General features: G+C 36.6%; 1 protein-coding gene across 5 annotated transcripts in view; it reads left to right on the plus strand.

Moving 5' to 3' along the window:
* The window catches only part of TPP2 (tripeptidyl peptidase 2), a 52,686-nt gene extending 35,598 nt beyond the window's left edge, over window positions 1-17,088 (plus strand). For 2 of the 5 annotated variants that reach the window (XM_062624702.1, XM_062624704.1), the window contains 6 exons: window positions 6,489-6,640; window positions 6,735-6,831; window positions 7,327-7,457; window positions 8,745-8,952; window positions 16,183-16,302; window positions 16,928-17,088. In XM_062624702.1, coding sequence (XP_062480686.1) covers window positions 6,489-6,640; window positions 6,735-6,831; window positions 7,327-7,457; window positions 8,745-8,952; window positions 16,183-16,302; window positions 16,928-17,017 — 798 coding nt within the window. In that variant the 3' untranslated portion in view covers window positions 17,018-17,088. Of the gene's footprint in view, window positions 1-6,488; window positions 6,641-6,734; window positions 6,832-7,326; window positions 7,469-8,744; window positions 8,953-14,278; window positions 15,160-16,182; window positions 16,303-16,927 lie in introns of those variants that run through there. The other 3 variants (XM_062624701.1, XM_062624703.1, XM_062624705.1) reach the window with 2 other exon arrangements.
* Window positions 17,089-17,717: the final 629 nt, after the last annotated feature.

The following is a 17,717-nucleotide window of genomic DNA, read 5'->3' on the forward strand; positions in this document are numbered from 1 at the left end:
GACTTGCAGAATTTGTCTACCAGTATTGGTTTTTTAATTTGTCTCCCTCATCTTCTTCCTTAGTCCTGAGTTATTTACTTCAGCACCTTAAGTATGTCTACTGGTAGAATGACAAAACACTATTGTAACACAAAGCTGAAAGGCACGTGAGCATCTGAATTCTTCTGCAATAAGTGCTGTAAAAATGCATGTGGTAATTAGTGGTCTGTAATTTTTCTTTTTATAAAACACTTTGGAATCTTCAGTGTGTAGTGTCAAGATTTTCTGTGGCAAGTGTTTTTGCCTATTCTGTCTGCAAATTGAGAACTGAATACAAACTGAACACTTTGTGGAATTGAATATCTAACTGTATACCAACTCTAGTGAATTGAGAGCTGGCTTCATTACAGTCATAGAAACATGCTGTAGTAGTCAGGTTTTTCTTGGGAGGGATGGACTTGATTGAAAAGTCTCTCAATTACGATTCTGCTCAAACTGAATTTAACTCATTATAGGCTAGAGTTTATACAATGATGTAGCAGGTAGAATTTACAGAAAGAATTTTGTAAGCATGTATTAAGATACTTTGGATAAGGAGTTAGTGACTTTTAACATTGTAGTGTTTTATATTGTGCTTTTTTACTTTAGTATATTTTATAAAGACTGATAGAGTCTTTATAAAAAAAAACCAAACAACTGTTAGTACGCTACCATTATAAGGCTTCTGGGTATTCTTTTGTTTTGTTCTTAAGTTGTAAGGCTTTTTACAACTTCATGTTTTCAAGTTACCACGTTTTGGAGTGATGCATGAGTTGGTTGGCCTTAGAAGGCATGACAATCGTGAATAACTGGGTATCACTGTAATTGTTATTTTGTTAACAGTGCGCTGTAACTATGCCAGCCAGCTTAGTCTGATCTTGGTGTAGTAACAAGGGTGAATGTGATTAGGCTTTACAAGAAGGATTTTAATATGCATTGCTGCAGTTTTCATATTGCATCTGAAAAGTGTGCAGATCGCTTTCAGCAAGGTGATTTAAAATCCCATGTAAGTGTGCAGCTTCCTGAGGAATAGGGTATAAAGTCTTACACTAAGTGAATCTCTTACAAGGGAGTTAAACGCTAATCATGATTTAACTTGTGTAAGAAAACCTATTAAACAGACTCAAGAGGTTGTATGTTCTTTTTTTCTTATGTTTTTAGAACAGAGATTTGTGCTCAGATCTGAGCAGTATACCCACCCAATTCAAAATAAAACTGTTCTTGATACCTCTACCTATTACTTGTGAGGCATCAGCATACTAGCAGCAAATAAATAAAACTGTATTTCAGAGCGCTGATCTGCAAAAGCTCCATTAATGAATGTTTTTCTGAGAATGTGCAACTCTGCAGGCTTCCTAGTTTACAAGTTTTGAATACTTGCCCTGCCCTGTCATGAGTTTACATGTCGTTAAGATGATTTCCAGCATAGAAAGAGAGAACTTGTTGGCTTGTGCCTATGTGCATGACACTACCAGAAATCCAGGGTGGGTATTTCTGGTTGTTTGCAAGCACTGTTATTTTCACAGAATAGCTGAGGCTGGAAGGGACCTGTGGAGCTCACATGTTCTGACCCACTTGCTGAAGGAGAGCCTTCTAGAGCTAGTTTCCCAGAACCAGGTCCACACGCCTTTTGAACTTCCCCAGGAGTGGAGACTCCATGACCTCTGGGCAACCTGTGCTCAGTATTCAGTCACCCCTACTGTGAACTTGATGTCAATGGGAACCTCTTGTTTCTGTTAGTGATCGTTGCCTCTTGTCCTGTCAGTAGACACTGCTGAAAAAAAGGCTGCATTTTTCTTTGCAACTTCCCTACAGATGTTTACACAGATACAGGAAATCAATCCCCAAGTGCCTTCTGCCCTTCCACCCCAAAAATGCTTTCTCTATGCTGAACAGTCCCAGCCTTCTCATCCTTTCCTTATAAGAGAGATGCTTCAGTCCATCAGCTTTGTGGATATTCACTGGACTGTCTCCAGTACATCCAAGTACCTCTTGTACTGGGGAGCCCAGAACTGTACACAGTACTCCAGGTATGGCCCTCCCCAGTGTAGAGGAGGAAGACTGCCTCCCTCTACTTGCTTATAGTTTGTCTAATGCAGCCCAGGATACCATTAGCCTTCTTTGCATCAAGGGCACATTGCTGGCTTACATACAAGCTGATGTCCACTGGGACATGCAGGCCCTTTCCTGCCCAGCTGCTTTCCAGCTGGGTGGCCCCCAGCATGTACTAGTGCATGGGTTTATTTGTCTCCAGGTGCAAGACTGCAGTTCTCCTTGTTGAGCTTGTTGAGGTTCCTGACAGACCATTTCTTCAGCCTGTTGAGGTCCCTCTGCATGGCAGCACAACCCTCTGCTGTATCAGCCACTTCTCCCAGTTTGGTATCATCTGCAAACTTGCTGAGGGTTCACTCTGCCTCATTATCCAGGTCATTAATGAAGATGTTGAGCAGAATTCAATCCAGTATTGACCCTTGGGGTACATACAGGCTACTGGCCTCCAACTGTGCTGCTGATCACCACCCTCTGGGCCTGGCAGTTCAGCAGGTTTCAATCCACTTGACTGCTCATCCAGCCCATAGCTGAACAGGTTCTCTAGTTTAGCTGAAAGTAGTTTGAGGTTAAGCCAGGAAATAGCAGCTTAATTTTCTAAAGAAGATAACTAGTTCATTTATAACTGGAGAAAAGTGTTAGTGAGTTCTTTCTATGGAATAAGCAGGTGTCTTTGTTTTACTGGACAGATTTGAAAGTCTAATCCATAATTTTCTGCTTGAAGAGCTATTCTGGAGAACTTAATTTTACATAAAAACCACAAACCAAACTCAAAATAACCCTTGGACACGACTTTTTACTTGATGCCTTCTTGTCTTTAGGGGGTCTGGATTTAAAAAAAAAATCCAATCTCTCATACATATCGTAGGATCAGTATTCGGAAGTTCAGAGTTCAGTGATGTTTTAACTTTGAACTGATCCCCACTGAAGTAGAGAGTGCCCTCTGGTGTACCCTTAGAAGAGCCCTTGGTCTGTAATAGGGAAGCATGCGCTAAGCAGCCATGTGAAAACCAAACTGGTTCTACATACCTTTCGTCTTTGACAGCTTAACTTCTGTAACACAGTTGCAGTCTGATTTTTTTTTTTCCACTTTGTTTTCAAGTTGTTGTTTTCAGTAATACAGCTTTTGAAGAGCAATAGGTTAACAACTGGCTAAGGGCTAAAAAATTTCTTCATCTCCTCTGCCATCCTTTTCTCCAGTTTCTAGCAAGAAATGCATTGTGCAGATATTGATGAATACTAACTTCATTCTTTTTCAAATGAATAAGAGTATTGCTGTAAAAATGAGAAATCTTACACAAATTGTATACATCTTAAAATTGATACAAATTCCATATGTGCATTCAACTGTGTATGTGAAGATGTGCATGGTGTTTATTAAGTGGAAGATGAGATTTGGGATGTGCTCCTTTAAGGAGCTTTTTCCTGTTGTTACTTTTCCTGTGAATGTTTAAAGGTACAAGTAACAGTAGTTCATGTGTCTTTTCTATATAAAATACCAGACCTTGAATCATCAGACAGAAATCTAAATGTTCAAACAAAATTAAGTTGCCTGTTAACTAAGCTCTTTTAAGAGGTGATTGTGTGGAGGACACTGCAGTTGTTTATGTATACAGTTTGTAGTTCTGTTAAAAGTAAACTCACTGAGGCTTGTCAAGCTGTGCACAGAGTACACTGACCAAAGTGCATATCTTGTATGCTTCCAAAGTTTTTGATACTGGTTTGGTGGGGTTTTTTGTGGGTTTTTGTTGTTGTTATTTTTGTTTTGTTTTAGAATAGTCAAAGGGAATCTTTCTTATTAACTTGGAAGTTTCCTTAAAGTAATATTTTCAACAGATAATATGCTCACTCATGGCCTTCCTTTGGCTATAGCCCTATATCTCTTTATAGGTATATATAAAATTAAATCCTGTACACCAGCAATTCTGTTGCTGTGGAACAATTATAGTGAAATTTGAATAAGAAAACAGATTAAAGCTGTGAATTGTGAAGAACTGCCTTCTCCTTTATCTCTAATGATTAATGTTTCTGTAATGGCTATGACAGTGTCATTCTGGGATCTTCTAGTATCTAGGGGTTGCCAAGTTCTATAAATGATGCTAGTGTTTACAGACAGAACAGAGAAAAGAAAGATGATGTCAGTCCATCTTACAGTCTTGTGATAGTTTAGTTAAATGTGATAAGCACTTAAACCTTATTTATCCCATGAAGCAAGTTTGATGTCTGTAGAGGAGAATGCACCTCTTTTTCTATAACCTCTTTTTCAGAAGGAGGGTGCCTAGATGTGAAGTGCATTGTTTTCCTTTCAATGATCATAGCTTGTAATGCTTGCAGAATCTCATGAGACCGAAAACACCTAGCTGAGAGAATGGGGAGATGGCATTTTACTGCTGATGGTTTATTTACATAGAATTAGTCTCTTAAATGAAAGTGTTCATCCACATAACTGGGATTTTATTAATCTGATTACGCTTGAAACTTAAACCAGAATGGTAGCCTTGTCATACAGAGAAGGCTTGAGAATGCAGAGACTGTTCAGGTGCCTAACTCCAAACATCTTGCCAAGTAAGATCAAAGAGGACTTTCAAGAATGAAATCCTGAAATATTAGAAGAATATTTCTAGGAAAGCAGGTTTCTTTCTTTGGAAAGTATTAATATCAGTAGAGGGGACATCTTTTAAAAAAGCACTGCATACTACTGATTCAAATTTTTGTGCTGAACTAACTTTTTTAGGCATCTTAAAATGCTTGGCTTGCTTTAATGAACTGCATTGTTGCTTTCTAGCATACTAATTACCTTAGACAGCTCCATACGTGACTTTGTATCCTCCGCTACATGTGCTTGCTTCCAGAACCCTTTTTGTCATGCTCTGGCCTAGGTCTTGCTGAAGTCTTAGGTTCACTGCCTGGTCATCCACTTTGTGCTTTAGAACCATTATGTACAGGACAGTTCTTGTGAAAGTTATGTTTTGATGAAGATTAGTGATCTAAACTGGGTTTAAAAAAAAAAAAGTAAACATGAATTTTGTGGTTCATCAGCAATTGCATGTTAAGTAGCTGGAAAAATTGTTTAAGGGAATATTGATGTCGCTTTTCTGCTACCAGTATTCAGTAACCTGGAGTGAGCTGTTGGTCTGCTAAACTCTTAAGTTCAAATAAAATTGTTCTGTGTCAATGTTCTTGAATAGTTTCAGAAGTGTAGTATTGAAGTCCATTATTTCAAGGTTTACATAGCAATTTCTAACAGTCACTTTTTACTCGCTATTTAAATAATCTGAAATAACTCCATCTTGTGCAAAAGGTTTTATTTCATTATGCAACACCGACCTGGTGTATGGGAAACATTCCCACAAATATGTTTTTGAATAATTGGCATAAATAATTAAATTGCTGTGGCAATTGGGCATGCAGCACAGTATTGTGCACAGTGTTGCAGCGGAGTAACAGTATGTAGAGGTTTTAAATTGATCTGCTCTGTCAAATATCCTGTTTGTAAAATAATGGGACATGTGTCCTCTCTTGCTCTTTTAAAAATTTCAACATTAAAACCAAACCCAATAAAATAGCTTCTCCCAGCAATTGCAATGTCTTAGAAGCAATGACTGAAATCTAATGCTGGTTTATTTGCCAATTTATATGTAAACCATTTTGGGAAATGGACTGAAGAGCATGGTCTAAGATAGTTAGGATTTTCCTTTTAAATACCAGTAGCTGACTTTCTCATGGTAATCCTTGACTAGTGTAGCATGAAGTCAGACTACTCCTATGCTAGCATATAGGGTTTTAAAAATGTCTTGCTGTTACGTCTACTTAATTTGAGCACAGACCCAGGTAAAACTGTAAAGTCCGTAGCAGCAAACTGGAAAATAGTTAACTGTGGATGCTTCAGCTAGTTCAGGAGGCACATGGAAAAAATACTGTCTCAGTAAATACCTGAGCATGGCATGACTCATGCTTTTTTTTATCCTATTGGGGTATTATTTTTTAGAATTAATTTATCTTTATTAATTTGATTGTTGCCAGATTTGTAGGATAGAATCTCTGATTATTTTTTTTTGCCTTAAAAGATTTTGCCTTTTAACCAAGTTACTTGCTTTTTTATAAACAAACAAACAACCCCCACACCCTTCTGATTCTCTAACTAGTATCATGTAAAATCATCTAAACACAACAATGTGCTTAATTTTTGGCTTTCTTGTCTCTACACTCAGTGTGCTATTTTAATATTTACATCCATGCATTGCTTAAAATAAAAACTTAAAGCAGTTCCTGAATTTTTAATGACTAGTATCTTTTCAGAATCCTTACTCAGTGTATGCATTGCTCAGAGTAGTTGCTTGCTATGATTTAACTTTTATATAGCATCAGGAAAAAAAAAATGTACTTTATCCCTCTCAGTATGTGTCCCTTCCTACCCACAGGATGTCCTTACTGTTCACTATCATCTGATACCATCACCATCAAAAAGTAAAAATGGCAGCAAAGACAAAGAAAGAGAGCAGGAAAAAGAAAAAGATGTAAAAGAAGAATTTGCTGAAGCTTTAAGAGATCTAAAAATACAGTGGATGACCAAGTATGTCTGCTGTCATGACTACGCAAGCTTGAAGCAGCTGTACAAAAAAATAGCCAGAATCTGTGCTTTCATGCTATGTCCTCCTCTCTTCTAGACTGGATACCACTGACATGTATAATGAGTTGAAAGAAGCATTTCCTAATCATCTTCCATTGTACGTTGCAAGACTTCATCAGCTGGATTCTGAAAAGGTCATTTAATACATTTTAAACTTGCTTGTCTCAATACTTCTGTGTAGCCTAAACAAATGAATCTTTCTTCCTACGTATTTGGTCTTGAAGTGACCACCAAAGCTATAGTCAATACTATAAAGCAGAAGTTCCTAATTAGATTGACAGCTGCCTCCCTAACTGTGGGATTTACTTAATCCCAGAGCAAAATGAAGTAGAGTATGCCTACCTAATATGTTTGCTTATCATTTACTCCTTGTTAAATTAGACACATTGTAAGTTTTCTTACTGGTTTCAGCTGTAACAATATTATTCTAAATGGTGGTTACAGAGACAACCACACATCCCATTCTACTCCTATACTGGTTTGGTAATTTCTTCTAGCAGAATTGCACAGTCACCTGAGGGGACAGTAACCCCTTGAAATGACACAGCTAAATCCACCATCTGTCACTGTCTTCAAAAATTAGGACCATGATTTCATAGTGCTAAATATCTTTCTTATCCTTCTTCTAGGAACGAATGAAAAGACTTGATGAAATTGTTGAAGCTGCAAATACTGTAATTTCTCATATTGATCAGACAGCATTAGCAATATATTTTGCCATGAAGACCGATCCCAGGCCTGACGCAACTACTATAAAAAAGTACCTACCCAGTAAATAATTTTCTTGCATCCTATTTCTGTAATTTATGTACTTCGTCTCTGCTTATAAGAAATGGAATTACTATAACTTTGTTGAATAACTTGTGCTATTTTTAGGGGTTCAGGTAATTTCAAATTTGACTGCAAAATTATTTTGTTCTTTTATATCTCTAGAATGCAGGAACACTGAAACCTGCACATTTTTACTTAGAAATAGTAAATAAACAAGCGTGCTTTCAGGATTTAAATGTGTGAGGAAAATGCAGTTTTGTGTAAAGATCAAGGCTGATACAAGTTTAAGCTACTTTGTATCAAGATTAATCTCAGATCCCAGGGACCACTAGAACATCAATCTAGAGGTATGTGTTTTGAATGCTACCTGCCTTTTCATAATACCTTGCAACCTTTTGGATCTGTATTTGAAAAAAAAATTGACAGCAGTCTAAGAAGTGACCGCTTTCATTTGTGAAAAGCATGGCAACTATACTTCAGAGTATTTTTGAGGCCCGTTGTTCAGGCTTAGATTGTTCCTGTGAATTACCAGTATATATACTTAGGAAGACAGTATTTCGACAGTCACCTTAGTCTGGAGAATAACCAATGTATTTCAAGCACGTGATGTGATGCTGGTTTAGTCACAAATAGAGCAACAGATCTGAAAATTAGGCCCTTAATATGGGAGACGCTTACTTGTTATTTTAGATAAAATACCAGGTTTCAGTTCTAAAACTAGGTTCTATCTATGCTGAGTATTTGTGTGTAATTCTAGAATTGCTGATATAAAAGGAAAGCTCAGATACAGTAAACTTCATTCTGATACCATTTCTTGGTAAGTTGACCCATTAGGTCATGTGGTTGAAGCTAACATCTGAAATTGAACACTGAATTCAGTGGTACTTTAGATGGGTGCAATTCCTTTGAAGTTGACAGACTTGTATCTGTTTATGTTAGTGGTGGATTTGACTCTCTGTTTATAATGCCAGGAACTCTAAAGTTGTATTTCTAGATGCTGGCTTACTCAGTTTTAGAATCCCGAGTTGCCCTTGCCTCATCAAAGGCATTTCAGACTTAGAAGAATGATTGAGCTTGTTTAATGCATAGTGTCTCTAATTTTTTTACAGTTAGTTTATTTAAGTAGCTGTGCTTTAATTTTTTTTTTGTGCTGATTTTCATTTTATGTGTACTAACTGCTGCAGACATTTTAGCTTAAGCTCACTACAGCACTGATTCTGTTCTTAATGAGGTATCTGCAAAAAGACCTAATATTTTACGTACTGTTTTCCTCTAGTGAAATGGAAAAACAGAAGACTACTTTAGTGGATGCACTTTGTCGAAAAGGAAGTGCGCTGGCTGACCAGCTTCTTCATCTGCAGGCCCAAGAAGGGGCTGCTTCCAGTGATGCAGAAGGCAAAGATGAGGATCATGAGAGCTGCTCTGAAGCTTTGACAGAGACATTCTGGGAAACAACAAAATGGACTGATCTTTTTGACAGCAAGGTAAGAGAGCAAAGCAGGATTTTTGGATTTTGCATGTTGGGTTTTTCGATGGCTTCTTCTGGAATTATGCACCGCCTTTGTGTGCACAGCCTCATACATTCCTCCCTTGTACTTTTTCATGCTGTCCCGTATATTGTGTTTCCTTACTGACCTTTTTCCACAGAGGTTTTGCCAAACCTGTCAAATCCATGGTAAGCCCATCCCCATGCATGTGAACGTAGAGGTTAAGGGAAGGGTGTAGAAAAGTACCAGACTTCCATGAAAATGCTACTTGCTTTGTTGAATTGCTTCTTTCTGTACCTTTCAGGGAATATTTTTGATTAACCCCTGCGCTGTTCTAGCTGTACACACACAGAAGTGTGCAGCAGCCCTGCTCTGTTCAGTCCTGCATTCTGTAGCCTCTTCTACACTATGGACAAGAGAAGTTTTATGTTTTGCTGTCAGTAATGTTTGTAGAGGTAAAGGAGAAACCCTTGGAAAAAAAATACACTTACATATTTATTAGTACAGATTTCCCTGTCATTTCAGGGTTCCTAATACTGAGATTTTAAATTTTTGTCTGCTTCATTCAGGACAGCTATTCCAGAAGAATAAAACAATCCATTGTATGTGATTAGTTATGTAGCTTTTAATTTACAGAGTTTATTACTTTTTACATTTAACTGTTGAATTATTGAGAATTAATTAGTTTCTGTACTTAACTCTAACATATGGGTCTGTTTTGGTTGAAGGTGAAGTGACCAGTATGTTTGTTTATAAATCAGTTAAATTGCCAAAGCACTTCATATAGTTACAAACAAAGAAATTTGAAATTAAAAAAAAATGCTTCATTTCCTTGGCAGTAAATAATCTTCCCAGTAAGAACTTGTGCTTTAGCTGGAGGCTTGAACAAAAAAGTTGATGGTAGTTACCCTCACTTCTTTTAATGTATATTTTCTTGTACACCTACATCTTCTCAGCATATCTCTTCTAATCTTTGCCCAATTATAATATCATGTGGTAGCAGATTTTGTGCTTTAATCATGTCATCAGGCACATGATTTTCTTGCTCTCTGTTTGTAAATACAGTACTGCAGTACTGTGTTCCACTATAGTGACCCTCTGGTTTGTTTTTTTTTTTTTGGTTTTTTTTTTTGGTTTTTTTTTTAAACTCACAAGGATCATTTCAGTGGAAAAAACAGCCAACATAGACATCTTGTTGGAAGTTTATCACTTTGTTACAGGTTGTTTTTCTTCTAAGACTGATATTGGTTCCTGGCACTCCTAAGCTGTGGGCTCTGGGGCTGGAATGAGTAACTGATTTGAATTGCACAGGTCAGGGATTGAACCTGTCTCTTTGGTTGCCTTAACCATGGATTTGTCTAAGTGCGTATTCGTTTTTTTTCTCTGAAAATTGATGTCTCCATGTAATTGAATTGGTACTGAAAAGACTACAAAACTTTTTAGGTCTTTATAGTATTTCACATGGGTATAACTTCCATCCTGTTTACGCAGTATGTTTGCCTGCTTTTTCCTCTTGGTTTTACTAGTCAAATTGAAATATAAAATGGTTGACTGTCATGAGCCCTACACAGTCACTTTCTCTCTCCCCTGCAGCAGGAAGGAGAACTGGAAACATAAAACTGTCTTTATCTCAACCCATGAGTTGTCTCAATGTAATAGGTAAAGTAAAACCTGCATGCACAAGCAAAGCAAAAGCAGGGAGTTCATTCACGACTTCCCATTGGCAGGCAGAAGTTCAGCTATCTCCAGGACAGCAGGGTCCACCACATGTAACAGTTCCTTGGAAGTAGCTCTACCTTAACTCTGAACATCCCCTCTTCCTCCTTCCACATTTCTTTTATTGCTGAACATGATGTCTCATGGAATATCCCTTTGGTGCTGGGTGCATCCCTTCCCAACAATTTGTGCAGCCCTAGCCTGTTCACTAGCGGAGTGAGGAGCAGAAAAGGCCTTCACTCTGTGCAAGCACTGCTCAGCAACAGCTAAAATATCCCTGCACAACAGCTAAAATATCCCTGAGACTTTAGTTTTTCATTTTTATACTTTGAGGTTTTCTTCTTCTGGAAACTCTTTGAAAGGGATGAGTGAGAATCATGTGGCTTGGGCCGTAATGGCTTTGAGAATTTTGCTTTGAAAGGAGGTGATAGAGCACTGTAATGATTTTTTGCTGATAGCAGATTTGTGGGGAAAAAAACTTTCATTTTTCCTTCATTGCTTCCTAGAAGTTTCACGCTTGCTGCTATTCATATTTTTTCATTTCCTTTACTAATAGATGTCATGTCCATCTAGTAGTTTTCTTAGGAGTTGGCTGTAATGATGATAGAAATGTTTTCTGCCCTACATGATGGTCTAGTGGGATGTTTTAAATATCTGCAGTGGCCATTGGTCATCTTCCTTTGCAGCTTCTTCTGTCTTTTTGGAAGAAACAGTCGTATAAACCTTCACCTTGGTGTTACATGCAATATGCTGTTGTATTTCTGGAGTATTTTGCTATTTTAAAAACAAATTGAATAGCTTAGTGCAAGTAACTTTATTTCACGGACTGTTAGAGGAAAATTTGGAATTCCCCCATTTAAGGGAAACCAGACTGTTCATGTAGTTTGCTTCCTTTGAGATGGGAAGTTTAATGAACAATGTAATGTTTAAGGCTTCAAAACAGATTCTGTCTAAGAAATGAGTATTTTTGCTAGGGTAAGGGTAAAAGTTTCTCAGTCCAGCTGACTTGGTTGTGCTTGGCAAAATTCACCTTGGTAGGAAATAAATTATGGCTTTAACAGCCTTTTTGTGATGCCACTCTGGACTGACTTAGTCTGGACTGATAAAATGAAGTGTTGTGACATGGCTTTATCACCTAACCTTCCATGACTCACTTGCCTTTTGGGGGAATAGAAGAGATTTGGAAGGAGGAAGGGTAGAGTGGAGTAATGATGCAGGATCTGGGATAGACCTCGTGTGAATGTCCTTCAAATGAGTCCTGAAGAGGCAGACAACTTATTCTAAAGCATGATGTTGGAAGCAAAAATGTGGAGGTCTTCCTGTATATGAACATGGTTTTGTGGCATTGGCACTTGAAAGATGGAGCAACTGGTTGAGAAAAGATGGAAATAAGGCACTTGAATACTGCACTGATCATTCAAGTATATATGGCTTTAGACAGAAACATCAAGTTTTTTTACCTCTAAGTTTTCTGTAAGTCTCAGATCATCCAGATGTCAGTAATTAAAAGGTGAAGTAAATTTTTGAAGACAGAGACCATGTTTTCTTCTATGTTGTTTTCAAAGATGAATCAGGAACTTCATCACTTCTCTGTGCATTTCTGCCCACCATCTAGTAAAACAAGTACTATCACTTGTTTCACCTCTCTTCTGCAGACGTAGTACCTGTGTTGCCACAGGGCATTTGTTAGTTCTTTTGAATTGTCAGTTTTCCATTGAAATATCATGCTTGTCCCCATACTGCAGCAGGCATGTAGGAAAGCTGGTGCTGACCTTTGATAGTGATTGCATTTGTTCCCATTTTCAGCTATTCTAATTAGATCACTTGTCTCTGAAGATTTATTTTGAGTGAAACATGAAAGAAAACATTTATGTCTCCTGCATACACTAAAGTGGTTCAGATAAACTCCACTTGAGACAGCTTTATGCAGCAAGTATTTGTCTGATTATGCTGACACATTTGTGATAGTGCTTTAGGGGTTTTAGTAATGGAACATAAGATGTGCAATTTTTCTTATACCCGGAACATAGCTTTAAAATTTGTAGGCCCAAATCCCCAGGCTTAAACGTAACTGCTGCAGGAGAGTAGTAGGATATTGCCTGTTTGTTACTGGGAATGTCTCATCTGTAGAATTTAATGCCCTTCAACCTTTAAATTAACTGAAAAGCAAAAAGTCACATCTAAAACTACGTTTAAAAAACAAATGAAAGGCCTGAACCTTTCTATCTTGTCTATTAAACATCTTTGGCTGGATTGTTTTCCATGTTGCTGTTTGCACTGTCAGATGCAGCTGTCTTTTCCAGCTGATTGTATTCAGTCACTGCCAGAATTTTGTTGAATACTTGATTTCCTTAACTCCTCTCCCTCTCTTGAAAATATGATGAGTCAACTTTTTTATATGAATATTGCTTTTATTTATAGTAGTCTAGTTGATAGAGCAGAGAGAAGCCAACAACTGTAGCTGAGAAACCTTAGTTTATTATCATAAATGTATTAAACCTGAAAAAAATAATTTCCTGTTACTAGTATTTTAATTATTTATAAATGTAGATATATTTTGATCAACTATTGTATAATCAGTTACTTTATTATTTCAAGTCTTTTTTTCTTCTCAATAGGTAACAGTATTGGGATACTAGAAAAGTTTAATTAGATAGTTTAGTGTTGCTGGATTCAAAAAGTGGTTTCAGGCTTCTGAATACTTTGGCCCTGCAAATGGCAAATGTCTGAGGACAAATGGTTTCAGCATTTTACTGACCTAACTATGCATCTTTCTGTAGCCAATGGCAAGTTAAGCAGCTATGTAGGACATGGACATCCAACCTCTTCCATGGGTCTGGCTCTTCACACACTTAGCACTGCAGACCATTGCCTTGGGCAATAAAATATCCATCAGTGATTCCCACCACCTTACCAGTATCCTCTAAGTATGCATTGCCTTTTCTTACAACCCTTTGTTTATCGCTCTGGCCAATTTCTGGGCCATATCACTTGTCCTGTAAAAGCTAGTCTTAATTATATTTATTGAAATTATGAAATAACACCAAATACTTAGAATTCATTCCTGTTCTTTCATCTAGCAACTGCTTTTAGATACTGCAGACTGTTTTACTTGCTGTTATTATACATTCAAATAGCAGCTGTTTTCTTGGTTACATCTTAATAGCACTCCAGTTTACATTTTGTTTACATGTATCAAGGAATTACAGTCTTCACTTCTGTGATCTTTTAAAGCTTGCAATATTTTAATTTAAGGCTTAATTTGACCAATATGTGTATAAGATATAAAGCATTATTTCTTACCTCACATATTTTGTTTGTAAACCTATTCTGATATTAAGAATCTCATGCATTATTCTTAACTTCTAAAGTGCTAATGAACCTTTAGTATTTTTACTTGTATGCAGTGGATTGGGTTGTTTTTTTTTTTTTTTCCAAGCACTAAAACAGAAATTACTGTCTTTTTATCAAGTGCTTTTGGAGCATTGTTTTCAAACTTTTGGTCCAGCAGAGAACTTTTCTCTCATTTAGAAATACCCAAACTTTTATTCGGCCAGAGCAAGGGTGTTTCGTAAAATGCTTTGTTTTCTTGCCACAAAAACTCTAGGAAGCCCTGTTACGAAAGAAATGCTGTCAAGTGGCTTTCCTCCTGCCTTTATCACTGATGTTCAATAACCATTCAAAACTTACAGGGTCAGGTAAGAGATTTCTTAATAGAGCAGTGACATTATTTCTGGATAGCCTCCAATATGTTATATTTGCTGAGAGCTCAGATGCATTTTTCATTTTACTTTTTATTTGTTATGTTTTTGTTTTGTGGTTCTATCATCTTTTATAGAAGGGAATTAATGTTTTCTTTATAAGCTTAGTTTAACAAACTAAAGCTGCTTATGGATCCACTGAGCAGTTATTCAAAAGTGTTTGCTAATGTGTTTTGCTTTAAGAAAATATCCAAAATAATTGGATGGAGAATGCAGCATGCAAAGTATTTTTCCAATAGCAGTATTTGGAAAATCTCTATGTGAATGGTGCTGTATACTCATTGTCGCATATGTGTGTGTTTTAAGCTATGACACCTTAAGTATGAACACCTCAACACAAGAAAAAAAGTACTTGAAGACATAAGAATGAGCAACTCAAAGTGCTTGGCATATACTTTAGAGCTTCAGAATTACATCTTTATTTGCTTGATAATTAGTAAATTATTTCTGGTTTTGTTTTGTTTTTTTGTTAGCTCCATTTGATCCTGCAAAGCCTTGTGCGTGTGATTGACATTCAGTGGCAGTGTTCAGGCGGATAAAATTAGGCAGGTTCTTCAGTCCTTGCGGGATTCAGATCTCAGATTCCTTTATGGTTTAGGTTCTTATGATAGTTATTTTTTTTTCTTTGCTTTACTGCAAAATACTTATTTCTGAACATCCTTGAAGCGTGTTTGTTAGCTTTTCTTAAAGGGATATTTTAAGTGGGCATTGGGAAAATGTAACTTTTGTTTGAAATGATATAAAGAGTGAGGGGAAATGAATAACGAACTAATACGAGATTTCATAAACTTTGCCAGCAACAGAAAGACCACCATGTTAACCAACTTTACTGGTATGTCGCTCTTCAGTAAAAAAAAAAGAAACCCTTTATTTACTATGAGTGTTTGTCCTGGTTTCGGACAGTGGAACATTGATAGTGTTCCAAAGGGAATATATGAAACCATGTCTTGATTGCACTAATTCTTAGTGCTGTGACTGGTGAAGTGGTATGAACTACCTTGCAACACCCTGAACACTGTCAATGCTTGGGTGTTAAGAACCTGATTTATTTTACATTAGGTCTTAAATAGATACATTTATTTGCACGTGTTAATTATAGTATTGATGAATACTGTAAGCTGTCTCTAGAATTAATGTTATCAAAAGGAAGCTTTTTATAATATCTTCTTAATAAATTACCAGTAGCGAGGAGCTGACCCCAGACTTGAGGCTTGTCTCCATGCTTACTTGTTTTCATTGCTTGTTTATAATTATGTGCATTTCTCTCTGTGTGTGTGTGTGTATCATTCACTATGTATGTTCATACTTGTTTCTACAGTAAGTTTGTGACTTACTAGGAATCCAACTTCTCAGCTGGGTCTGTTTCTGTGGGTCAAAGATATACCTGCCTGGTTCTTGATATTTATTTTTTTTTCTTTCATACCATACAATTGCATCTAGAGAATGAAAATCCAAAGAAGGTAGAAATGTAATGAATAAAGAATTAGAATAGGGACATCTGTGTTACATAAGATGTTCTGAAGTCAAATATGTTCATGAAGTCAGAAATAGTCTCTAGAAAGTTCATGTTTATAATTACTCCTGTGAATTGTTCGTTTTACTGAAAAAAAAGAAATGCAAACTATCTTGTGTAAGTATTGTACTTTGTTTAAATCACTTCTGCTACCTGAACAGAATCTGCTATTACTTGTTAAGCCTGGTAAGATTAAAATATTGAAGTATCTGATTTATTTTTGTTTTCACATTGTAGGTTTTGACTTTTGCCTATAAGCATGCATTGGTAAATAAAATGTATGGGAGAGGTCTCAAGTTTGCCACAAAGCTTGCGGAAGAGAAGCCAACGAAGGACAACTTGAAAAACTGCATCCAGGTAAGGTATTTGGTAAAGGAATGCATTGTACTCATGCTACGTAAGCTTTTTAAAGTAAGATACAGGTCTTTCTGAATTTTTGGTACACTGTAGAACTCACTAAATACAGCTTTAAATTTTAACTTTATCCAGGCTTTAGTGGCTTGGCCTCCATTTTTAATAGTGATTTCTTCTTTCTTTTTCTGGAATAGCTACTTTGTGAGTAACTGTCATTTTTAGCAATTTACATTCTCAAACCTGCTTTGGGGAGTAAAGGACAGCAGAGACAACTTAGCCAAAGATTTTCTGCATGTTTAAAATCCCATTATGTTGCTGTTTAACCACTGTTATTTTTACTACTATTAATCACAATTATTGCTAGTAGAACATAGGTAGAGAAATAATGGGAATTAGTGTAACTCTTGGGACAAAATTTTTGTGTGTTGAGTTGAAAGACTGTAGATCATATAAAATGGTTTTTGCCTTTCAGGAGCAAGTAGGAGATCACCGGTTCTCCAGCCTGTTAGCTTTCTAATAATAGATGTATTTAGTAAGATGTTGATTTCAGTGCAGTGCTTGATTTTTAGAAAGAGTGAGACCCTAGAGTTTCTCATTGTTTTTAATGTTTGCTTTTTTTTTTCTTCAGCTAATGAAGTTGCTTGGATGGACTCATTGTGCAAATTTCACTGAGAATTGGCTTCCTGTCATGTATCCACCTGATTATTGTGTATTCTAGAAAACCAACAATTGTAAACTTAAAGTGATTTTATATGGGTCAGGATATTAAAAGATAAGTTTGACTTTTTATTGGAATGCATGTTTTCATTACTGAATGCTGATTATTAAATTGTGTGTATTTATCAGTAGAGGCACCTGGGTACAGCTTAATACCGGTTAACCTAACTCCTGTCACCAGGAAGTTTCCTTATTGTGCATCCCATTGCTGGCAATGGACATGCCAGAACTGCCAACACCTAAGGATTTGGAATTAGGCTGGAAAGGCTTACTGCATGCATTTTTGGTTCTTAACTGTTACTTTTAACTTCAAACCTGCAAAAGCTCCATATTTTTTACAGTAAACTGAATTTTAACATGTTTGATCTTAATTTCGATTGTATAAAGGCCTTAAAGCTACTTCAGGAGTAGCTAATATCTTATTTATTAGACTAAAGTAATGGGACATCATTACCTGGATTGTTTGCAAGAGTTTACATATAATTTTTTTTTTTTAAAGAAAAATTCAACCTCTCAAAATGTTACAGTGTGTAACTCGGAATTGCTGATGCATAGGTGCTCTTGTAAATCTTCATTTTGGGGTGATTTCAGGCAAACTCAAAAATCCACATGAAGCAGGGTATCAGGACAGGCTGATACGTATATAAACATGCCAGACAGTTAAATCTCAAGCAGGTATTGTAAAGCTATACGTATATGTT

This window comes from Pezoporus occidentalis, unplaced genomic scaffold (genome assembly GCF_034315485.1).
Source record: "Pezoporus occidentalis ecotype Australia unplaced genomic scaffold, CSIRO_AGI_Poc_V1 ctg27, whole genome shotgun sequence".
In the NCBI taxonomy this organism is placed as follows: domain Eukaryota; kingdom Metazoa; phylum Chordata; class Aves; order Psittaciformes; family Psittacidae; genus Pezoporus; species Pezoporus occidentalis.